General features: G+C 40.4%; 1 protein-coding gene across 2 annotated transcripts in view; it reads right to left on the reverse strand.

Annotated features, from left to right (window-relative positions):
- Nucleotides 1-25,553, reverse strand: part of pde1cb (phosphodiesterase 1C, calmodulin-dependent b) — a 60,450-nt gene extending 34,897 nt beyond the window's left edge. Inside the window, exons 1-2 of one of the 2 annotated variants that reach the window (XM_053650963.1) lie at nucleotides 24,745-25,551; nucleotides 20,720-20,746 (exon numbers count right to left, since the gene is read on the reverse strand). In XM_053650963.1, coding sequence (XP_053506938.1) covers nucleotides 20,720-20,746; nucleotides 24,745-24,845 — 128 coding nt within the window. In that variant the 5' untranslated portion in view covers nucleotides 24,846-25,551. Of the gene's footprint in view, nucleotides 1-20,719; nucleotides 20,747-24,744 lie in introns of both variants that reach the window. The other variant, XM_053650962.1, reaches the window with a different exon arrangement.
- Nucleotides 25,554-25,869: the final 316 nt, after the last annotated feature.

A 25,869-nucleotide genomic window follows, 5' to 3' on the forward strand; every position in this document is an offset into this window, starting at 1 on the left:
TTGGTTTCGCACTGGTAGATAGTTCGGTACGATAGTTTCGTTCATGCCGCTTTGTCTTGTTATGGTGGTCTGGTTCATGCAGGTTTATAATGTTATGCCAGTTTGGTTCACAAAGAAAGGTTGGTCTGTTGATGTTTAATGGCCTAAACCCATGCCTACCAAAAACCTAGCATGCTTCTGCAACTAGCATGTTCTTACTGGTTGTTTGCTTCTTTTTTTTTTTGAGGACCGTAAAGGTTAGACAGGACTTTAAGCTGACTTGGGGACAACAAAAAACCATCATAAGTAACCAGGTGACACCATTCATCCATCCATCCATTTTTCATACTGCTTATCTTACACAGGGTCGCACGGGAACCTGGACCCTATCCCAGGGAACTCGGGGCACAAGGCGGGAGACACCCTGGAAGGCGTGCCAATCAATCACAGAGTACAATCACACACACTATGGACAATTTAGAGATGCCGTTCAACTTACAATGCATGTCTTTGGACTGGGATAGGAGACCAGAGTACCCAGAGGAAACCCATGAAGCACGGGGAGAACATGCAAGCTCCGTGCACACAGAGAAGAGGCAGGATTCGAGTCCCCAACCTCGGGGGTTCTAGGCAAACACGCCAACCACTAAGCCACCATTCCCCCCACCAAAACTGCAAACCAAACATTCTTCCGAATATAACTGGTATTGGACTATTTGGTAAACATTACGCACTAACTCCGCAACCTTAAACAAAGGTACTGAATGTACTTCACTGAATCAACCAACCAGACGCAGCCGTACGTGAGGATAATCAGACATTAACCCTCTGAACTAATAATTTAAGCACTATATATATACGTCCATCCAAAGTTACTTGGACATTTTCAGTGTAACCTAGACAGACTTGCTTGCTCCACATTTTTCAAACGATAGACCGGCCCCATCACCGTTATTGCATTGAAGTCGACAACAATTAAGTGTCCACTGAATATACAGTACCTGTTGCATTTGATGCCAGCAGCTCCATTTTAATTTGGACTTGAGTACTACAAGCTTGGCATTTCATAACATTATGGACGTTGCATTATAAAAGCTTCCATCAGAACTTTGGCAACAATTGACAACTGAATTGAATCCTTTATGAGGTCCACACAAAGCTTGTCTGTGGTGGGAGGGAGAGCTGACAGATGTGTCAAGACATGTATAGGAGGAACGTGATGTTTCATGCCCACTGACTAGTTTAACTCAGCCCACCCATATTCATCACTGACAATCACATTCATAGCAAAATCGCATCACTCGTACGGTTTCCCTCGTCACTCACAGAAGCTGGAGTAAGTGAGGAGGTGGATTCATTGTTACCATGAAAAGTATTTTATTCATGGAGCTGCTGATTTTTCCCAAGCCATCACTGACTTCCTTGACTTTCCTTAAATAGTTCCTAAGTTCCTAAAAGTAACATACTTTGTCCAGTGGTCCTTGTAAATCCCGTCCATCGGATTATTTTCGAAGAACCAAGTGCAACAGCAACACATTTGATGGCCTGACATGACCGTCACTGACTGGCTGCATGAATCTATAGTGTGGGCTAGAAAGAAATCAGCCCCTGCTTTCACTTCTGCATATCATTCGGTGTATTTTTCTCAGAACCATTACTGTTGCTGTTGCTTTTGGTTATAGAAAAATCCAAATAAATCCACATTAAAGACATTTGTTAACAAATAATCTGACATGGGTGACACAAATGAATCTATATACTGATGTCATTTCCTATTTGAATATTACTTTATCTCATTTATACATGAAGAAGTTTCTGCCATACATATATACAGTATACAGTATACACAACATAATACAGGTCCTTCAAAATTCAATTTTTGCCTTTGGCTTTGGAAAATGTCCTTAAATCAATTATGAAGGTAATTCTTAAAATAGTGTAATTCTTAATACCTTTTTTCAAATGACATGGGCCTGCTTACATTTTTCCATTAAGCCACAGCGTGATAGTCTCAAATGTTTCCGTCTGAGTGCTCTGCCTAAGTAGTACTGTACATTCTTCGGTTCTTTGTGCGTGACTAAACATCCCTAGTGAAACATCCAGCCTCTGTTTAATGCATTATAACAACTGCAACAAAACACCGAGGCTGTTTTTTTCTGTCATCACCCAGTTGGGATGATGAAAATGTGTTGTTTGCCGTAACTTCCCTGCAGAACGCCCGCTTTTGAAAATGGCATGCAAATTAACCTACTCGTCTCACACGGAGTGACTTAATTGTGCTCGTTGCTAATCAGTATCCCGGTGTTAGATGCAAAAAAAAAAAAAAGTAAAGGATAAAAGGTTAGAGAGATGGAATGTCTTAGAGAGAGGAAAAGCAAAGATCAGAATTTCTTCTGTTTCTACTGCAGCTAAATGAGTAAAGAAGCGTTATTCAGACTAAAAGCAAGACTAATATCCAGGTTTGATTTATGAGCTGGGTACCATCAGTGTAACTGTGATTCATGCGACACAAAGCTTTTTGCGGTGGGAGGTGAAGCAGGAGGAATTAGCTTTATGGCGCAGAAGTGGTCCGAGAGCCATAAATCCATCCTCACAATGCGAGGCCACTGTTGATATTAGGCACCTCATGGGATATTTATGCTGAAGTGCCTGTTGGGAAAGGAAAGTGTTTCTCTCGTAATGAAACTCCAGATGAATTTTCATCAGGGGGCTTGCGAGGACAGATGGGGTTCGGGGAATATAAAACGGTTGGAGCTTTCCATCAGAGAAGTTTTAGAGCTTTGTGTGAGTCCATCGTGTGAGTCCATCGTGTGAGTGGTGTGCTAGAGACTGTGATCGGATTGGAAGGGTGAGTTGGTTTGCTGTGAGCAGTGATCAGTGCGAATAACATTCACCCAGAGAAAAAGTCAATGAACGTCCACAGGAAAGGGGAGAATGTGGAAAAAATGATTTGTTTAGTTAATACAGTAGCAGCTAAGTTCTTAATACACGGTTTCACAAATATTTCATGCTCCTCATTTCATTTTCGATTCTAGATCTGTGTTCAGTCTGTGGCAATAATAGCGATTAAAACCGTAATAAAACAAGAAAATACAAATGCTCAAAAAACCTTCGATTGACACTATAGACCACTGTGCTAACGAATTCTCCGTTCTGATTGTGTTGAAGTGTTGATTATTTCTCTATAACAGCAGCTGTGACAGGATGTCATTTGAACCACAGGTTTATATTAATGCACTCATTCTAATATGTTACCGTTTCTATAGTAACAACTTGTTTCATGGACGATATCCACGACATAAACGGATAACATGTATGCTAACAAGTGGAAGCGGAAGAAAAAAATAAAACAAAATTCGCATCAAAACAGAGTTGTTCAGTGTTATAAAACTAGTGACGCTACGCACATTATCTCAGAAAAGAGAAAAAAAAATCGTAATTAATCATGATATTGTCATGACATCACTTATACCGCTTGTGTGGGTTTCAAAGAATGCTATCAAATTGGAACATAAATCCAGCATTAAACCTTTCCATATCTAATCCCTAACCCATTTTGCAGTTTTCTATATAGAAATGCACTAATGCCTGTCCTGATCTTGGATTTCCCACCATGCACTGCAAACACAGACCTTGCTCCATTTATCAGGTCCTTAATAAACCCTTCTTGGGTTGTATTAGTGCAGAATAAAACATGTAGTGCAGGGAGAAAGACGAGAGGCAGGTCTCGGAAAAACGAAATCTAAATTCCTACCGCGGCATTAACCTGGGGTCAGAGCAGCAATAACCACACACAGATTACACAAATCTCAGCCTCAGCACGGAAGATGAGGATCGAAACGAAGAGTCATTACATTCTAGTAGCCACCTGGGTTACCATGCAATAGTGTGACCTCAGGGATCATCATAAAATGACATAGATTCTGTATAAAAGAGTAGAAAAGGGGATAACTACTCACACTGGAGATTAGAAGGTGGTTAGAAGATGTTGAATTTTTTTTATTATTTATTATTATTATATTAACAGCAGTAATGTCGGTTGTATTCTTATCACAGGTTTATATTAATGAGGTCATTCTAATACGTTCTTCTTTCTGTACAGTAGTAACAACCGGGGTGGGCATTCCATATAATCTTAGATTTAAAAAATTAATCAATTAATGAATTGTTGGTATGGTAAAGCTTTCTGTAAGGATGTTTATTAAGCAGTGTCAATGCAGAAGGTTTTCCTCCATGGAAAAGTCTTCAGGACAGAGAACTTTGGAGGACAGGAATCATAGAGAACATCCAATGCAGCCTGGAAAATATAACCTCCATTTTCAGGTACAGAAGCATATTTACAGTATGAGGAGCAAAAGATGAGTAACAGCCGAACCGAATAAGAAGGTTCGGCGTCAGTATCCAAATTTAACATCCGGCATCGTTCCATTCAGAAAAAGATGGAGGATATCCGTAATCCAAGCTAGATATATTTAGTCCAACGATTCTGTCATTAATTTGACATCCATGATATGATACTCTTTTTTTTATTTTATTTTTTATTTACATTCCAGTACTGATCCGTCCATTACAGTCCATTTAGGATTGGCCAGGATCCAATCACCCATCAGTTCCTCACTAAACAGCATCTTTACAACAATAATGTCATCATGCGCTGGAGACCGCACTGACCCACAGGCTTTTGAATCACTATGTCGTGCAGCGTAATGATCTGATAAACACCGGCAATTTGGCCACCGGCTACAAACCATCTGAAGTCAGACAGCGGGAATCAGCTTTTGATGGAACAGCAGCCTGTTATCTCATCAAACTGGCAGGACAAAATCCCTGTGGGTATTACTAAAATACACAACTGCAGAAATGAGCTTTCAGTTAATGTTCAAATCAGACAAGAAAAATGTGATCAAAGGATGGCTAAACTGGTTCAAGCTGGCAGTGACTTAAATAACCACTCTTTACAACCACGCTGAGCAGAAAAGCATCTCATAAAGCAGAACTCAGCTTTAGATTCCTGTTCTTGGCTGACGATAATGGAATCTAATATGGTCTTCTACTCTTGTAGCCCATCTGCCTCAGGATTCAGTGTGTTGTGCGTTCTGGGCTGCTTTTCCTCTCACTACGTTTGTAAAGGGTGGTTATTTGAGTTACTGCCAGTTCAAACCAGTTTGGCCGTCCAATGATCACATTTTTTTGTTGTTTGATTTGAACATTAACTGAAAGCTCTTGACCTGTATCTGCGTGAGTTTATGCACTGAGCTTAGGACTACTCCGTTCTGTGACATTAAGGTCAGCGTTTCATTCTGGTGGCAGCTTCCTAACAGTTAAACCTTGAAGTTTGGCAACCTTTGCATTAGAGTCACAAGCCTTCTGATTGGGACTGATTATTGACTCCAGCCCAGCAGCATTTGGATGCGCGAACTGAAATGACTTTTCCAGTCGAGAACAGCTGGTCATGCCACATCAAACGTAATCAATAATAATTACCTATAATTAGCCACAGCGGCAGTGGCGACACACTCGATTGACTCATTTTACATGAACACAATAGTTGCATACATATAAGGCATTGATCTGAATAAGTTTGCACTGCATTTTTCATAAGCTGTAATCATTTGTTAAGAGGTCCCATGCCGTGCCTCTCCTGTTCGATCAACCGCCAAAACCGCCCCCTCACGGAGCCTCCACTCCAATGTCGAGAAGGACGCCATTACGTTCATTTAGGTTTCCATTAACTCGCTAATTATGTAGCAAAACAACATGGTGACATTTGCCATGTCTCTGCCTCCTGCTCTCCCTCTGCTGGGCTCCGTATTTTTTCGCCTTTATTTCTGCGGTCATTAATTGATTTCCCTTCCACTTGCACAAGCACTAATTAACAACATGTGGCATGGAGAGGGGAGATAAAAAGAGAAAAAGGAACATTAAAAAAAAAAAAAAAAACACTAATAACTAAGTTTACAGATCGTTACTGCTGTTTGCTAATGTAGGTGGTTGGTCTTCAGTGCACTTCCAGGTTTCCTATTGTAATCCTGTTTTCCTCACAGTTTGAATGCTTTTAAAGTCCAGATAGTTGTCACTGAACCCCATTTGTACCTAGCTTAAGGACCTGAATCTTGTCATCTATCATTGTGTTCCAGTAAGATGGAATTGTTTTTAAAAAATGAGAAAGAAAACTCTCACTCTGACCAAGTTAGCTAAGTGAGATGTATATCTTGTAGCCAGCTAACAGTCTTGTAGCTATCTGAAAGTCTTGTAGCTATCTGAAAGTCTTGTAGCTAGCTGACGGTCTTGTAGCTAGCTGAAAGCCTTGTAGCTATCTGAAAGTCTTGTAGCTAGCTGACGGTCTTGTAGCTAGCTGAAAGTCTTGTAGCTAGCTGACGGTCTTGTAGCTAGCTGAAAGTCTTGCAGCTAGCTGACAGTCTTGTAGCTATAGCTAACAGTCTTGTAGCTAGCTGAAAGTCTTGTAGCTAGCTGACAGTCTTGTAGCTATAGCTAACAGTCTTGTAGCTAGCTGACGGTCTTGTAGCTAGCTGAAAGTCTTGTAGCTATCTGACAGTCTTGTAGCTATAGCAAACAGTCTTGTAGCTAGCTAACATTCTTGTAGCTAGCTAACACTCATGTCTGTGTTCTTAGTTTTGTCTGTAGACTGCCAGAAACTGTTCACTAGCAAGCATAAATTAACTCTCTAGTCACTAAAGCTAACTTGCTAGTTAGACTTTGTCGCATTCAAACATTGTCTCTTCACATGATCTCTGTTCATGCTAACATCGGTGGGGGGAAATTCGCTGTTAAATACTTCTAACATCTTTAGAACATTTCCATATTCAAATGCAAAAAATGTGGTCTAAACTCTTTCATTCAGCCTGTTTTGTTGACTACAATTTTTTTTTTTTAAATAATCCTTTTCATCATTTTAAAACTTTTGTGAAAGCGCTCTTCTTTGTTTTGACGATGATCTTCTTTGTTTTTATGATTTGTTTGACGTTGATGTCCTGGCACAGCATCACTGACATTTTGACAGCCGGTATCTGATTATAAACTGAGTTGATTAGCCTCCATTTTGCTACGGGACATAACTATCCAACAACTTGATCAAATCATGACATCACATTCATCACGTGGAAAAAAAACTCAGCTAGCCAGATTTTGATGTAGAACACATTTTTTTTCTTCTTGCCTTCTGATATACTGTAGTTGAAGAGATGAATGAAAACTCAGCTAACAGAAAACTCGCTAAACTGCTAATTACATTTCTATACGATTTATTAGCTTTTAGTTTTTGTTTTGGTTTTTTATTGGTAATGTTTGTAACACTAAATACCTCTCCTTGCATGAACGGTTCAAATGGCATCTGTAATTGGAATGAATTAATTTGGATTGACAATAATATTTGCATATAAACACAGCCACGGTATTATGAGGAAGATTGCGACTGGAGTCTTTGATAATCTCTCGCAGTGTGTTACGGAATGAGAACAGATTAAAGAAGTCGACTCGAGGGAAGAATGAGGGACAGATGGAAAGTTGTATGGATGTATGACTGCACAGGGAGGAGGATTATTACTGAGGAATCCTGATGGATGGGGGGAGGGGGGATATAGAGTGAAAATATGCCATTAGAGGAAACGTTGCTTTATGTGTGTCACGTCTGCCGTGATTCTGTCCCTCCCCATCCCCCTCTCTTTTAGTCACTTTTTCATGCGATTCCTATTCCACGCTATTTGTTTTCTCGATGACTGGAATTTGTTTGTACACTAGCATTTAGAATACACCTTAAAACACAAAGGGGAAATTCCTCCGAGGTCAATATTTTAAGCACCTGGTGCCAATTTCCTGCGGTTAACTGCAGTATAGAAAAGGTCAGTTTGTCGCAGCCGCTCTCTCCGAGACAACAAAAGCTATTTAAATTTTTCAAAGGTCACCAAATCTGCATATCACACCACAAAATGAACATATCTGAAGCCACCTTAATCAGACCAGTGGACACACAGACAAAAACACACACACAAACACCCACATATATACACATACACTCAGAGACACAGCATCAGGTCTTTTTAATTGCTCTAGGCGATGCAGCTGCACTCACACAATGCCCTATTGTGCCTGCTAGATTAGTTCCTGTGAGTTCCTGTGAGTCTGTGACACACATCAGACCACACTCTGATTACCACAAATCACTGAACTACTGTGTCCAGTAACCCTGAGACACACACACACACACACACACACACACACACACACACACACACACGTTCATGTACACTGTAAAACCGGATAAGTTAATTTAACTCAAACAATTTGAGGAAACTAATTACCTCAATTTTTTTAAGTTGATAAATCAATTTCTTTAAGCCAAATACACTTAAATATACTATCACTGACAGGCAGACAAACAGACAGACAGACAGACAGACAGATAGACAGATAGATACAGAGAGAGAGTGAGAGAGAGAGAGAGAGAGATGGTTGGACAGGCAGACAAACGGATAGATAGATAGATAGATAGATAGATAGATAGATAGATAGATAGATAGAGATGGTTGGACAGGCAGACAAACGGATAGATAGATAGATAGATAGATAGATAGATAGATAGATAGATAGAGATGGTTGGACAGGCAGACAAACAGATAGATAGATAGATAGATAGATAGATAGATAGATAGAGATGGTTGGACAGGCAGACAAACAGATAGATAGACAGACAGATAGATAGATAGATAGATAGATGGATAGAGATGGTTGGACAGACGGATGGACAGACAGACAGTTAGAACAGAGCTGTCACATAAAGCTGAGAGCTCCATTTCATTGCTGAGGCTTCATTCAGTCGCGCCGCATTCCAAACTCAACAAAGGATATAAGTTCTTCCACAAAAATTATATCTTTAACTACGAAGGTAAGTAACGAACCATACATTAGCATGGATTAGCTAACGTGATACCATAAATGTCATTTCTACACTCACTTTTATCGCATCGGTCTAAGACTGACGAATAGTTTAAAACAGATACGAATAGCCAGAAACTGTATCGTACACCATATGTTCGTCCACTTCGTCCCAAACTGCCACCAGTTCCTCCATTTGGAGAGCCGAACTGTCATACAGGAGTTGGCAGCTATATTAGAGGAGTGTACTCAAAAGCAATCAGCGTGTCCACTGTGGAGGGAATCGCAAGTACGCCTAGAGTGATAGCTCGCAGGTTTTATGAGGTTTCTCATGTCAGAGTGGAGACATCTGGCCAGGCACTGGCAAGGGTGTAAAGCAAACTAGGGCAATGAAAACGGGCATTGACAGGGAACCTGAGGTGCTGGAACATTACTCTAATCTGTTCAATGTTAACGTCTCACCTTGTGGTTTTGTTGTACACCCGGATGCTGCTTACCTTGGTGCCAGTCCTGATGCCGATGTTTATGACCCTAATGCAGATCCCTGTTTTGGGCTTGCTGAGGTGAAATGCACAGGTGTTCCTTACAGTTTCTGAGGCGGAACATATTAAAATTGTGAATGGACAGGCAACCCTCTAAAAAATCCCATAAATATTACTGGCAGGTTCAAGGTCAACTGGCCATAACTGGACTCAGTTGGTGTGACTTCCTCACTGACACTGAAGAGAACATGAAAGAGTTGAAAGAGTGTGGAGGGACAGTGTCATTATATCTCCGATGAGAGAAAATCTTTATCTTTACTACTTTTGTACATACATGGATGAACACAACGATATGGAAAATGGATATCGCTAATATGGAAGCATGTTCATTTCATCTGAATCAGTCTACGTTAGCTACGTTATCTAGTTATAACCTCCTTGTGGTAAATTTGCTACCCATGTCATAGCTTCTCAAATTTTTCTCCGCTTACTGTGAAAGTTTGTTTTTATAAAGTAGCTTGGCGAGACAATTCTTCCCTGGAACATCCATTCATCACATGCTTGGCGTTGAAAAGCATCCCAGTAGGAGTGAGGAAAACAGGAAGATAACAGGGGAGTTCTGTGACAAAGCCAGACATGCTCCTGGAGATCTACCTTGCTGTAGAGTTTAGTTCCAACACACCTGCCTGTAGTATTGATTAGTTGGATCAGGCTTTGTAGATTAGGAGCTAATGCTGCATTCATGACAACTTGCAAGTCAGAACGTCCTGTTTTCCCAATCAGACCAAAATGGATGCTCACAGGAAGCTATATATCTCTTCTTTGGTTTGATCTGTGTGAATACAAAAAGCTCTCAAATTACTTTCCAAAATGCCCAGGAATGTTGTTTGGTTAGTTCTTCAATTAATTAAGAGTGGATATATGATGTAAGCTGAAATGAAAGTGCACAGTAAAAAAAAAAATAATAATCTTTTAATAAATCTTTAAATAAACAGAAACTTGAAAGTCAATGCAATGCGTGGGTGAATGTGGCAGGACACAAGTGTGTATTTACTATAGATACTATAGATGTCAGTGTCCATAGTGGGGGTCAATACATAGGGTATTACATAGCAAAATACACATAGGGTAATCCGTAATCAATAAACAACAAAAACAACCAAAGGTCAAACGTAGGATACAAACAGGACTAGGAAAACAAGGCTTGGAATTAAAGATGTAAATGTGCACAAAATTTATAGACTACATAGACAAATGAATGAAGAAGTAACACATAACAGGTGAACACAATAGGATAACAAATCACAAATAGAACAGAAAATCAAAACAGAATCATAATGTGTCTGCTTTCAAGGCTTAAAACATGCTACTATTGCTTGTGCTACTTTGCGCTGTGGGCGCCACCATGTTGAATATACATCAGTTCGATTTTTCATGCTTTCCATTTCCAATGTGGTCATGAATTTAGTATAACCTCTCCACTAGAAGAACTGAGCAGTTCTCATATAAGCGCTTTACTTTGACCTTCGCAAAGGTTAGGTCCATATGGACCACTTTCCAGCACTTCCAACACACAGATACATAAAGCTATGCTTCACAATGCTCGCCCCAAGCCATTATCAGCACACCAGTAGGCATTAATGCTCAATCCTTGACATTTTTTGGACAGTAGTTCTCATCTGATGCAAAAAAAAAAAAAAAAGTAATAAAATTCCACTAGAACGCAATTAAACGTGGTTAATTAAGGCCTGTAATGCTGAGTAGGGGTTTTTCATTTTTAGAAGCCTTGTTACTAGGTCCAAAACATTTACTGAAGGGCACACTTCACACATCTTGGGCTGCAGGATACAGTAGCTACTGTTTAAACTCTATTTCAGAAATGATGTGTTAGAAAATCAGAACAAAATCCCACAGCACTAGAAAGCTATTACCAGTCAATACTCACTCAGCATAGCAGAATCTTATAGCTAAGGACTACAACAAAGGGATGTATGCATACTAATGCGGTAGAGGAAAACAGAATATTCGTAGGTCCCCGTAGCTGGCCCTGCTAGTAACATAACATTCTTGAAAACATGTGCTTTCATGCTTGGTGTTTCTTTTGGCCAACAAGCAAGCACACATCACATAGGGGAGGTGAAGGAGATTACAAAGATTTGCAGATCCCTGTCAGCCAAATGTTATTTCAAGCCAGGCTGGGCATCTAATGAAAGGGAATATGAAATGAAAATGAAACAAGATGGGTTTAATCAGGAACCTTTTTATAGGGAGATAATTTGTGATTGAACCACTGGATTGGATCGTTATCTGCATTATTTATGCAAACTCCTCCAACTCCTCTCATGTGATTCACCTAAATAAAAGGGAATATGAAATGATATTTGGAGTGTAATAATCAAATCCATTCAGACTGTACCCTGGTGTAGCTCTAAATGATGACACATTTAGTGTCTGATGGATCGGTCATGGTCAGGTTGGCCATGCTAAACCTGTATGAATGTCCTCTTTTTTTGCCTCATTAACCAGGAGACAGGAGATTTTGATCAGGAGACACCAGATCAATGCCGAGAGGATGGAGGGCTGGTTGTGATGGAACGAGAGACGGATGGCTGGTGTAAATCCAAGTGCTGGGCTACTGCCAGCTGGATAAGAAGCACTTTGGAGTGAGGGGTTATGATTATATTACGGAGTGATTTGTGTCACTAATCACCAGAGCAGCAGTGCAAGGAGTGTTTTACTTCCAAGTCTGGCTTACGGAAGCAAAATGACAAATCTATACTTTATATATATAAGTATATATATTCCCCATTACCTTCTAATAGATGGGAAAATCATCATTTTAGAGAAGATTGCTCTTATATACAGCCTTATGATGAAGATCACTGCCATAACAGGTACACCATAAATAATCCCCATTAAACCATTAGCTCTGATATGCAAGCTCGACCAGTTAGAATCAGTTTGAATAGCTAGAACCACCCTGAGAGTGTCCAAAACCCCACTACAGCTGTCAGATTTGACCAGTTAGAACCAGCTTTGCCAGCCAGAATGAATCTGACCACCTAGAACCAACCAGAAACATCCTGACCAGCTAGAACCAGCCTGAAAACATCCAAATCCCCCCCCCAATCCCCCCCCCCCCCAAAACCATCAAAACTGACCATCTGAGGCTGGTGACAAGCTAAAACCAGCTTACTGGCCCAGGCGGGGTTTTTTTTCTTTTTCCAGTAGGGATACTGATAATAAAACAAACCAATCTCAGTCAGAAATAATCAAACAAGGAGGGGTTCAAATTGGCTGTATCTGTTTTTGAGATCTTATCACATAAAAACTCTATTTATTACACTGAAGAGAATTGTCTGGAAATGAAGACTGATGAACATTCTAAACGCCAAAACAAAAAAGGAACAAGGGGTTTCAGTCTTTGTTAACCATTCCCCCAAAATAAACACAATCACATTGCCTCGCACAATATCTATCTTTCTGGAAAAGCTTTTATGTAGTTGCTTTAAAACGTACAAATTTACTGATGCTAGCCAGTCCCTCCAGGATTTTGCGATCACAGAAATGAATACAAAATGAAGGAAACTTTGCAATATTGGGAGGAGCTTGCAATTTTTCAAAATTGACGCAGATTTTCCACAGATTTAGGCCAAGACGCATCATGTGACGTCATCACAACGCGCGTCCAGCCAAAGAAAGCCCTTTTCGATTCACGTGTGTCTAACGAGTACAGCTAAGTAGTTTTCTGCAACAAAAAAAAAGCACAAAAAAAAACTCCACAAATTGCATCGCAAATTTTGAAAAAATGCATTTTTGGCCTCAACAATCACAAAAAAACCCTCCACAAAATCCTGTATGGACTGGTTAGCTTGTTTTGTCAAGCAATTCTCAAGAAACATTAGCTATGTTAGCTAGCTTGCTAAGTTACATTAGCACTTTTCTCCACTAAGTGCATTGTGTTGTGAAGGGACATTTTATGTATGACTATATATGTAAAAGTTAGAATAGCTTTACAATTTACACTAAGTTAGTACACTGTAGTGTTTTTGTCTAGTGCTGCTCAAAAATGATTTTTAGCTAAGCTTGCTAGTTGGCTGAGTTACATACAAAATATTCTATGCAGATGTTATTTATTTTGCTTAATTAAGCTTTTAATCTAGTGAGGTTTAGTTACTCAAGCTAGGCTAGCTGATCTATTATTTTATTGGGTAACTGGTTTTATAAGTTGAGAATTGGGGATTTTCTGACATTTCTACTAAATGGGGACTTTTACTAGCCTTTTAATGTCAGCAGAATTTTTAGGAGAGGTGTTATTGTGTTATTGAACCCTTAATGGTTAACACATATGGAATAAAACACAATTACGCATGCTGTTACCGGAAAATAATCAACGATAGGGTCGTGTGATATGGCCTGATAACCAGTTAATCTTTGATTATGTGGAGCATCCTCCATACAAGTCCTTGTGAATTCGCTGCTACTATAGAAACGGTAATTCATTAGAACATGTACATTACTAAAAAAAAAAAAATTAAAAACCAATCAGAATAAAGTACTCAACATTGCTGTGGTAACGATAATTAAGTCATACGTCATAAAGACGTCCAAAGTGGAAATCACTGTATAGTATTACACAGGGCTGCCACATCAAGCACTCTTCTTTAAATCCTTCCGACCTTTCTGAGTGAAATATCTCTCACAGTCATGACAGCAGGAACTAGCAGCTAATCAGAGGCGTGCGGCATCAACGAGGGGGTGTTCACACACCTGCACCCGCAAAACAGCTGGGAACACCTGGCTTACTGGGAAGGCGACGAGCAGGAGAGGACAGAAGTGTCGGATAGAAGAGGAGTGTAATTAATGCTGGATGAGTGGTTCATTTGAACTGGGCAATTACCCTCGCTAATTATCAGGTTCAGAGGGAGAAACGGGAAGTGGGGTTGGGGGTGTTGAGGGATCTGGAACTCTGGAAGTAGGACAAAAGATCACACAGAGAAAATGTGCATGTGTGTGTGTGTGTGTGTGTGTGTGTGTGTTAGCAATGAGGTGCAAAACCTGTAAATGCCCAGAGCGAAACTTTTCCAACATGCTCTAAACTACAATTGCTTTTGGCACCCTGTACACGCAGGCTTCCACGAGGACATTTTGGCAATAAAATGCATTGTGGTTTGTGGGCAGTGATCATTTTTCCAGTGAAAAAAATCATTCAAACATGGATGCTCAACTGCAAAAAACAAAAACAAAACAAAACTACTGCCTGATGAAAGCAGGCTAATGATCCATCAAAACCAGCCTGAAATTCAGCCCAGTGTACAAGCAGTATTAAAGCGCACCTATTATGGTTTTGAAACGTGCCTAATTTTGTTTTAAACGTCTCAAACAATAGATTTACACGCACCCGAGGTCAAAAAACACTTTAACATACTCATAATTTAAATTGCAGCATTACCTTTTTTCCCCAGTGTCACAAACAACTCGTTAAATGATCCGTTCGAAAGGATTCATTCTAAACTCCGACTTTCAGAGAGCATACTCTGCACTGATTGGTCAGACGTCCCAGTCTGTTGTGATTGGTCTACCGCTGTCAGCGAGCAGCCGATGAAGACCAGAGGTGGGGCTTTTTGTTACAAACCTAGATAGGTTTATACAGGAAGTAAGTCTGGAATCACTAACGACTCGTTTCAGCTGTTCAGAATCGGTTCCTTCTTTTGGGAGTCAATAACTCTCTTTATCGTGCGCTTTGATTTTTGAAACTTTGCAGACTTTTTACATTCACAAACAACTCTATAACACACTACATGACAGGTAACGTTTGAAAAAACATGAAAGGTGCACTTTAAGAAATAAAACACAAAAAACTGCAAAGTCCTCTGTCGTGAAGGCTGCCCCATGGTGGAAAGCTTAATGCTATAGCTTTACCTCTGACACTGGAGACTCCTTCTAAAAATGCTAAATAAACGTCTGCTCACAGAAAACTTCATATCCATATCACTGATTGCACACATTTGTAAAAAAAAAAAAAAAATCTGTGTTTGTGTAGCATCTACCCTAGAAGTGTTACTATAGACATGAAAATGTATTAGCATTGCTGACTGTCAACATCTTCTGACCAATGAGAAACGAGACTATAACAGCGCTGTGGTGTAAATGTCCATACGAAAACAGGGCGTTTTTTTTTCTAAACGTAAACAGCGATTGAGTAACAGAAGCAAACGCAAGCATAAAGTTTGCTTTATGCGTTATGCCGTTTGGTCACAGCTATGCAGGTAACTCAAGGACTAACATCCGATGTTACGTAAGTGTTGTTTTTCTATGTCAGTCTGGATGTGTTGAAGTGGAGTAAGTACCCCTGTTGATTGCACTGTGTGGAAACATTTTGTAGCAAAGCTGAATGAGGAGTATTGTGGTTCACACTGACTAATCAAGACTTCCTCAAGCTGACGATTAACTCTGCCGAAGTTCAGATTGAACACTGTGCCTCGAGTCAACTTTAACCGCACATCGACAGCTGATTAACGATTCTCCTTCTGTGGATCATGGAAAGAAACGAAAAACAGCTGCGAGTTTGCGTTTACCTCCCGAAACCTTTGGCACGGCCGAGGCCCTGAATTCCACAGCAGTCTGCGTCAGTGAGTGCATTTGGGATTAGTGTGCGACAGCAGAACACCTCGGACGCCAATTCCTAACACACTCTGTCTTTTTACACTGCCTAATCAGCGTGTTTCCCCTGGCTTGGGTTACTTCTGGCTCTGCTTTCTGCTATTACGTACAGTTTCGTTTTTTCCTTCGGCTGTCTTGCGCTTGTCGGCCTCTCTTTATCTCTCCCCTTCGCACTTACTTATTGTCATGCCTTCAATTAGCTCTATTAGCATCAATGAACAAGGAGCATCACTTGATTATGCTAAGAGTATGTACATGTGTGAGTGTGTGTGTAATATGTCTAACCCTTGACTGCGTGTATGATTTACATGCAGCTGTGTGAAGCACCAATCTCCATTAGCATGATGTTCTGCACTCGACGCTGCACCAGCTTGTATAATCTCGACTAGTGTTTATTCAAGAGGGGGAAGACGTCCAGGTGTGTTTGCAGGTGGACAGCTTGTACTGCATCTGAATGTTGTACAGGCCCTTATTTGGACACATGAATGGACCACTTATAGCTAACGCCGCCAGCTGTGGGGGAAAAAAAGCTTAGCGGCCATTTTTCACTCAATTAAGCAGTAGAGAGTTTTGACTTTTGCAGGTCTCACCTCATCAAACTCTGGATACGGGAAGGCTGATTACTACCTGACACAGCCTCTTTTCAAATTACCGACTACCGTATTTCCCAAACTATTAAGCCCTAACGAAGCTGGATTAGTTTTACCTTGGGGCAGACCAACACGAGCCGTGATTTCAATTCCCTACAAATGTCCATAGTTACGAGTCTGAGAAGTAAATCCGGAGCACACAGGTTCATCCGTAATAGCGCTTGAAGTTGATTACTTTCCTGCGACAGCATGTCCTGAAGTGTTTCGTTCATTTTATACCTCAGCAATTTGCCAACCTTTAGCAATTTCATACTTCAGATTTGACACATCAAACGTTTTTATCATTTTTTTTTTTGTCAATTTATAGTTACTTTTAACGATTTGGAAATCACAAATTCGAATTCCGATGATACCACAGCCATCCGTGGCCGGGAGTCCAAGAAAGCAAAATGGGCCAGGTTCTCTGAATGGGAGGGACATACTCTCTCTCCTGTTCAATCAGAATGACACTAACCAATCGTAGGCACCTGTGAGATCATGTATGTGGAAGAGGGTAGATAGCGCTTGCCTCTGAGTGTGTTACCATGCCCTATGATGCAGCATGAACAGCAGTTCGAAAAGATGGCGGCTAGTTTCACGTGTCTCAGCGTATGTACGTTCTAGACCTCACCCTGGCAAGTTGGGAGAGCTAGCTAGCGAGCGGGTGGGAATTCGTACAAAAAAAAAAAAAAAAAACCCACGGAAAAATTTTTCCTATAAGATTCTGATCCGATTAAATGTATAATGCCATTTGAGTCTATATTCAACTTTGTCGATCAATGTTCCTGAGGGTCACATGACTACATATGCAAATGGTGTCACTCGATGTTTAGCTTGTGCAGGCAGTCCGACACTACAGTACGCATGTTTATACGTATGCTACGTCACATCCGTAACCTATATTCAACTATGTAGATGCTTATGAAAGTGGCCGAACATTGGGAGAAGTGTGTCCATGCTTTAATTTTGCTATAATATCAACTACTTCAAATAAGCACAACTACCAAGAACTGCAAGTTATAACGGGACAGGACTCCGTTCTGCAGCTGGCAGCGGTGTCAGGAAATGAATTACACCAGAATGTTCTTTGGTCGTTTAACAAACAAGAGCACGAGAGAGAGAGAGAGAGAGAGAGAGAGAAACGGACAACAGCTGGGATTCGGGCCTCGGCATGGTCTGAGGAACTTGATTTCATTTATTTCATTATAGATCGTATTTCATTGATTTCCAGCCAATCCCAACCTCAAAGTCATCCTCCATATCTTCTCTCATAGTCCCCATACTTGTGTGCACGTGTCTACTCACACACACATACTGTATTTGTCTTGTTGCATGGTGTCAGTAATAACACAGTCCTAGAATTCTCTGCAGCCAATTAGCCTGCCATAATTACCCAGAGCCCCATTGAGCTGTCAATCAGAGGCGAGCGACACAGGAAGTTAGCAGAGGGAACTCTCTGCTGAGCCCGCCCCCTGCAGCCCAACCAATTAAACCCACTCCAGTTCTCTAATATTAGCCCAGGCCCACCCCTCTCCCCTTATTTCTCCCTCTCTCTCACTGCTGTCTACACACTGCTTTTCCCTTCCTCTCTCTCTCTCTCTCTCTCTCTCTCTCTCTCTCTGTTTTCTCAGTCAACAATAGTGGAGCGCTTGGCGACAGCCACCGCATATTTGTTCCAAACAGATGTCCCTTTAAAACATCATGACCCATAGAGAACATATGTGCTGCGATTAGTATCCCTTCTCTACCACTGAACCTGATACGTCTAATCTGTTGTGTGATATTGCAACAAAAGACATGATGAGAGTTGCGTTAGAGATGTAACTGAATACAAATACATGACTCAGATTGAACAAATAATGTGCTCTATATGAATACAAATACAGATACAAAAAGGAGGTGCACTAATTTGTTTGTTTCTTTAAAAAAAAAAAAAAAAAAGGTTCACAGGGCATTTATTGTGACTGGGGTCATGCGCACAAAAAACGAAAAGAAAATAGTTACGTGAGAAGTGGGTTTCGACTTCGTGTAGGCATGTTCATTACATTAATATAAACATGCGGCGGTCCTTAGTAACTGCATAGTCAAGGTTGTGGTGGTTTACGCATATCAGGCTAGTAGCATGTAGGTACAAACAAAAAAAAAACACCGATTATGAATAAGACCACGCCCACTTTGGGTTTGAATCTGAATACAAATACAGATAGTTGCATTGCACCCCGTTAAAAACCCCACATGTGCATCAAGTGCATAAGGAACCCATTTGGTGCCCGTTTTGGCATGCTCATAGCAGGGTCGCGCAACACAACAACACAAAACTAAGTGCAGATGCTTTTAGTTTTTCATCAGAAACACGTGAACAAAAGCACAAGCCTTGCTTTTATCTTCAGAGAGGCAGGTGAAAGGGGGTCACTAAGTTCATGTCAACTGCATATGAGACTAAACCATGCAGAAGCTTGTGACATATACAACATATCCATACAAAAATAAAATATACTGTACATTCACATATTAGTCCGATTACAATATGTATATGTATTGGACCTTTTTTTAATAAGCATGCTACTCTTTTGTTAGTTATTTTTTATTTATTTATTTTTTTTTTTACAGTAGCTGTGCGTCTCCAACTCTAACATTATTTTGTCAATTTGTTACTGTATTTACAGTGGGTGTGTTATTCCGGGAGTTACGGTAGTTGCCCATTTGTTTGTTTTTAGAGTTGCTGTCCTACTCCAGCAAGCACTAATATTAATTTGTCCATTTGTTATTAATATTACAGTAGACATGCTACTCCAGAAGTTACTGTAGTTACCTAAATGTTAGGGATTTTACAGCAGCAGTGCTTCTCCAGCGCTAACATTAGTAGTAAATTAGTGTCCATTTATTACTGTCATTAGGGTAGATATGCTGCTCCAAAAGTTACGGTAGTTACCCATATGTTAGGGTGGTTTTTTTTTACATTTACGGCATTTGGCAGACACCCTTATCCAGAGCGACTTACATTTATCTCATTTATACAACTAAGGGTTAAGGGCCTTGCCCAAGGGCCCAACAGTGCTAGCTTAGCATTGCTGGGGCTTGAACTCCTGACCTTCTGATCAGTAACACAGCACCTTTAACCACTGAGACACCACTGCCCTTTTTTACAGTAGCTATGCTTCTCCAGCACTAACATTAGTTTGTCCATTTGCTACAGTTATTGTGGTGGCTGTACTACTTCTAGTTATTTTGGTTTGACCATTTGTTAGTAGTTTTACGGTAGTGCTAGTCCTGCAGTAACTTTAGTCTGTTTAATTGATACTGGTATTACGGTAGACATACTACTCATGAAGTAACAGCAGTTTGTGCATGTGTCAGTCCCTCCAGGATTTCACGATTGCAATTCCGAACTCCGGAATATTCAGAATTTTTTTTTGCAGATTTGGGCTAAGATACGTCATGTGACGTAATCACAACCCACATTCAGCCAAAGCCCTTTTCGATTCACATGCGTCATACATGAGTATAGCTAAAATGTCTCATGTACGCAACAAAAAAAATTGCATCGCAAATTTTGAAAAAATATCGCAGCGAAATCAAGCATTTTTGGCCACAAAAATCACAAAAAGACCCGAAAATCCAGTACGGACTGATGTGTTACTTTTTTATTACAGTAGCCGTCCCTACTCCTGACATATTCAACACTTTTCTTCTAAACAGACAGTATATAGGAAAGAGTGTCTTGCACTCCAGAGCAACTTCAACACATCATTGTATTAAAATATCAAAATAGAACAAATACACACACTGAAATCACAAGGGCTTTTTCGTCGAGAGTCTCATAAAGCATCTCACTAAACTAATTCGGTGTCAGTAGTTATCATGTCGGTAATAAACTGCATCATCCTTTAAGCCAGAGGGAAATTTAATGGTCCAAAAAATTGTGTTTATTTCATGATCACTGCACAGATGCAATTAAACAACTGAGTGACAAATTGCTCAACATAAAATTACACAAATAAATAAATAAATAAATTCCAGCAGGTAAGAGGAAATCCCTGTTTTTCAGCTCTCGGCCGCTCCAGGCTGCCTTACCTCTGTGACGTCTTCTTATACTTCCTCCTGTAGCAAGACAGAAGCATAAAGAATTCATTTAATCTGGGATTTCTGTTGAATCTAATCATCACATGTATATTCCACATAATCATGATTCATACAATTAAACAGAAACACCCTTCTGCTGCTGATCACAGCTAAACATTGCAAGTTAGCAAAACGTTTCTGAACTCAACAGATGGATTTTTAGCTGAAAGGTCTGTGCGTTGACATGCAGAGATGAACGCGTGATACGTTCACAGTTCAAGTGGTTAAAGTTATTGAAGCACTGCTCTGAGGAAACTGGAAAACACAGACGCATAAATGAGCTAATGGCTAATGTTATAGCTAGCAAGCTAGTACACAGCTGTTAAATCTTTTAGGAGCTATGCAGAGGCGGAATGACAGGGGAAATGAGACAAAAGTGTCAGAAATATCAATATTTCTCTCAGATGTATTGAAAAAATGACTATAAAAAGAAGCTATGACTAAAATTACACTGTAGGTACGTTAGCATTGACTGCTAAATCAATGTCCCTGAATTCTTCCATACTGAAAAATATTACTTTGCGTCAACTTGGCAGCTTAATCTTTTCTAGAATCTGTCAAATATGGATGAGGTCATCTGTCAGCTAGGAAGCTGAGGAGCTTTGTAAACATTCACTTAGACTGTTTCCATCAGTATTGGTAGCTAGCCATTTTCACAAAGCTACTGTCGTTAATATTAGCCCATTAGACTATTATATCATGTCATGCCCAGCAGTAGGAAGATAGCAACCATTAAGCTAACTATTACTAGGTGTAAACCAGTACCCTAGGTAGTAAGGCACATCATTGAAAAACAAATTGGCTCTGACCAGCTGCCGAAACACAAAACGAGCTAGTCACACTGGTAGACCATCTATGCTAGGTAGTAAGTTGTTTCCAGCTTTTTTATCACTAAACTAAACTGATCAGTAAATGTTTGAGACTTTCAGATTGCTTTACTGATGTGATACTTTCTTTAAAAAAAAAAAAAAAGAACAACAACAACTAGTTTATGATGTAGCATTAGTAGCGCTAATTCAGAAACCTTTTCCTTTGTATCAGGGAGCAATGGTGGTCTACCTGTTTGAGCAGCTCAGTCTGTGTCAGTCAGGGTTATTATTATTATTATTATTATTATTATTTAATTTTTTTTCTAAATTAATGAGTGGCTTTACTTTCAGTAGGTTTTACTTTTAAAGATAAACTACTATGTGAGCTTCGCTTAATGCCTGGTTAAGCCAGTGACAGTGCACTGCTGTAGTGTTCGATCAAGCTGAGTAGTAGGATGCCTCTAAACACATAAGCCCATTAACAATACAATAACAGCAGAGCATTTAGTTGGGGAACGCGGCACTCTTCATTCACGTCATCTCTGTGATCAACCCAATGCATCAGACGGGACTAGGAGTGCTCAGTAATGAATGACTGCTCTCGCTCTCTCTCTCTCTCTCTCGCTCTCTCTCTCTGTGCACCATACGCTCTTTGTGTATACTGTCAGGGACCATTAATATCTTGCACATTTACAGAGGTATACTCAAGTGTATACATTTGCATACACAATTGCACACACTCATCCACCAGCTGTTGGTCACTTGTGTGTGGTGTGTTGGGTTGGGTGCGGTGGGGTGAGGTGGGGTGAGGTGAGGTGAGGGGCGGGGATCCTTTTTGGGAAATTAAAAGCACTATTTGTATTACACTACGACACTGATCTGCTCTAACACGTCAGTTTATTCACAATGATCTTCAAATGTCAGGTCCCTAATATTAAAATGAAGGAATATCAAGAATTTTTGTTTTAACTTCAGACCAAATGCTGAATAGAGGGGGGTGGGGGGTGGAGGGAGTGTTTATACCACAGTGTTGCTGAATTCTCAATTCTTTTTATTTTGTGATTGTGATTATGATAGCTGCAGCCAAAAATGCTTAATTTTGCTTCAGTTTTTTTCTTTTTCTCCTTTTTTTTTTTTTGCACTTGCACGGTCTTTCGCACTGATGTTTGCCGCTAAATGAGACCTTTTAGCTGTACTCTTGCTCGACACACGTGAATCGAAGAGGCCTTTGGCTGATTGTGCATTGTGATAACGTCACATGACGCGTCTTTTTGAAAAATTGCAAGCTCCTCCGAAGATTGCGGCGTTCGCTTGATTTTGCGTTCATTTCTCCGATCGTTAAAATCACGAATTCCTGGAGGGCCTTATAATAGCTTTGACAGCTTTGTAATTCAAATCACACATTTATATCAGTGCTCTTGTTCTAATACTAGGCTATATTGTTTCTACAGTAGCAACTTGCACAGAAACCTGTGTGCATGTTATTGTGTTTATGATGACGTTTACTACCAGGAGACTCGTGGAAGGAGTCTCCAGTGTCAGCCCTGTGTAACAGTCAGAGTAAAGCTGTAACCTTTAGGTTTTCCGCCACAGGAAAGTCACCAGGATGGAGACGTTTACGTTTTTGCAAAAGCTGAATTTTTGTCTCGTTGATTTTATAAACAAAAAGAATAAAAGAGAGACTCGCGATGGAACGACTGTTCACAATTGGTAGAAAGTTCAGTATGTGAGAACAGGAAGTTGTTTTGTGAGTGTTCCACAGCAGGAAATTGATTAAAAAATGGATTAAAAATTATGACATATTTTTAACATACATTTTTTTTAAAATGTAATCGTTGGTGAACTGCTGCGACGTAAGAGGAATAAAACACTTGGCGTCGGTACACTTCATAGTGGTAACAGTATCAGTTCATCGTTAATTATTTTCCTGTAACAGACCATCCTCCGAGTTTTATTCCTTACATACATGAAGTATAAACAGATGACTTTTTTTTTTTCCCATTTAGAGAATCACTCACACTCACGCACGTAATTTGACGTGATCGTCAATACATAGAGGAAAACAGAGAGTCAGAGATAACAGTCTGCCGTGCGTCAAACACTTCTCAAGTGAACCACCAGCGCTGATAAAAATCTCTGACCCTCAGCAGAAATGACTGCAGCTCCCATCTGTAAAGTCTCACGAACACGTCTATAATCTAAAAAAAAAAAAAAAAATGGCTGTGGTCTGAAAGAACAGTGTTCGTCCTTCCTTCTCTCTCTGCTCTTTTCGACTTTACACACAAACGCAATTGTATTTTGCTCATCCAGTGCTGCAGCAATAAGAGCCTGTTCCTGAAGAAGGTTTCAGATAAGTGGGGTGTGTGTGCCCTCGTCTAATAGGAAAGTGGCATTATAATAATAGTAAAGGGTCTGCATTTATAAAATAGTGCTCAGAGGACTCTGATGAAAAAGCTTTTTAGCCTGTTGGGAAGTGTGTGCGCCGGTTGTGAGGGAGCCGAATTTAGATTTTTTTTACACCATTTGTTTTTGCTTTGGAGGTGAGATAATGAAGTGATGCTCCCAGGACGTTCCTGAGGGGGGTGGGGGGGGATTCACGGAAAGATTTGCTGGTTTCTAGTTGTTAGTGATGGCAGTGATGATTTGTTTCATTATGAGTTGATCTCAGGATGTTAAGGATCCCTGCGTTTGATGCAGGACTACATTCTAGACAGAATAATTAGTTCGGTTAGTTTCTCGTGAAGATTCTACGTAGAGCGCCCAATAACTGAGTGTTTCCTGATTGCTCAAGGTACAAAATAGGAAGCTGAGAAATCTTACACAGAGTATTGTTGAAGATCTGCTTTTTTTTTTCAAAGAACCTTTGGCGCAAGGAAACATTTTAGAACATTTATGGTTATCGACGTAGGAAACCGTTAAATAGAGCTATAAGATGTGAAGCTTAGAAAGAAGAGTCCTTCGGGGGTTCTTCAACATGGTAAAGGTAGCTTTCTAAAAGGGGTTCTACTTGGAAGCCTTTCTGTTAGGGGAACACTGATGTAGGTTTCTACAAAGAATCAAAGGGCAATTCTCTCATAGCGTTTTGTCTCATCCACTAGGATAAACACACATCACACACACACACACACACAGAGAGACACACAATAAGACCTGTTGAAAAGTACTCACAGTCCCCGGAGCCGGAGCCAGATCTTCTCGATCTGGTCTGGTTGGAGGTACTTCAGCGAAGTGCTCTCAAACTCCTCGATCTCTTTGGTTGGTGACTCCATGGTCAGGTTAATCCGGAGCGAGCGAGGCAATTGGGGCACGAGAACGAGAATGAGGGGAGAACCCGTGTCCCCTTTTCAGTGCAGCTGTGGCCAGGACGCTACCGCTGGCAACATCCTCCGTCCCCCTCCTCCTCCTTTCCCTCGTCCTGTTTCTGTGCTACTCTGCGCTGTGTTCAGGAGTTGAGGAGTGTGTGAGTGCTCGGCAGTCTGTGTATGTGTGTGTTTGTGTGTGTGTGTGTTTAGACCGAGTCAGACGCACTGATCGCACTTGAGGAGCAGGAAGTGTAGAGCGGAGCCATGTGTGTGTGTGTGTGTGTGTGTGTGTGTGTGAGCACTCTCTCTCTCTGTCTCTGTGCAGAATAATCTAGTCTACTGATCCAGGCATGAGCGAATGGGGCAGAGAGAGGAAAATGGCAAGAAAGAGAGAGAGAGAGAGCGAGAGAGAGATGGAAACAGAAAGAGGGAGGAGTTTAGGGTGGAGTAGAGGACCACTGGCACTGACTGCAGGGCGTAATGAGATCAATGTATTTTATTCATCATGGAGAGTGAGGAGTGGAAAAAGAGGTGAATGATAACACACTTCAAAGGGGGTGGGGGGGGGACCCCCACCCCCACTCAGGTTGAATTAAACTGCAGGCGTTTGGAAATTTTCAGCCTTTGAGTCATACAGTAACAGTAAACAACCACTGTGCACATTCATATGGTTTCATATGCTGTAGAGTTGGTAATCGTTTTACTCTTTTGACAAAAAGTCTTCTTTAGCAAAAAATCTGTAATCATGTCGTATGGATTAACATCTATCTGAGTGTAATTATCTAGTCTATTTAATAAAAATTTAGTTTTTAGTCAACAGCACTGAATTGATTTGTGATTTCACACTCCACGGTAGTACTTAATTGCTTTTTTTTTTTATAATCCTTAAGCTTACTAGGTTGAAGTATTAGAATTTTATTGTGGCAGGTGTGTACAGTGTTTTATAACCAAAAAAGCTTCAGTGCTCGCCGTTGTATCTCTGTACCAATGT

Source organism: Ictalurus furcatus, chromosome 20, assembly GCF_023375685.1.
Source record: "Ictalurus furcatus strain D&B chromosome 20, Billie_1.0, whole genome shotgun sequence".
Lineage (NCBI taxonomy): Eukaryota > Metazoa > Chordata > Actinopteri > Siluriformes > Ictaluridae > Ictalurus > Ictalurus furcatus.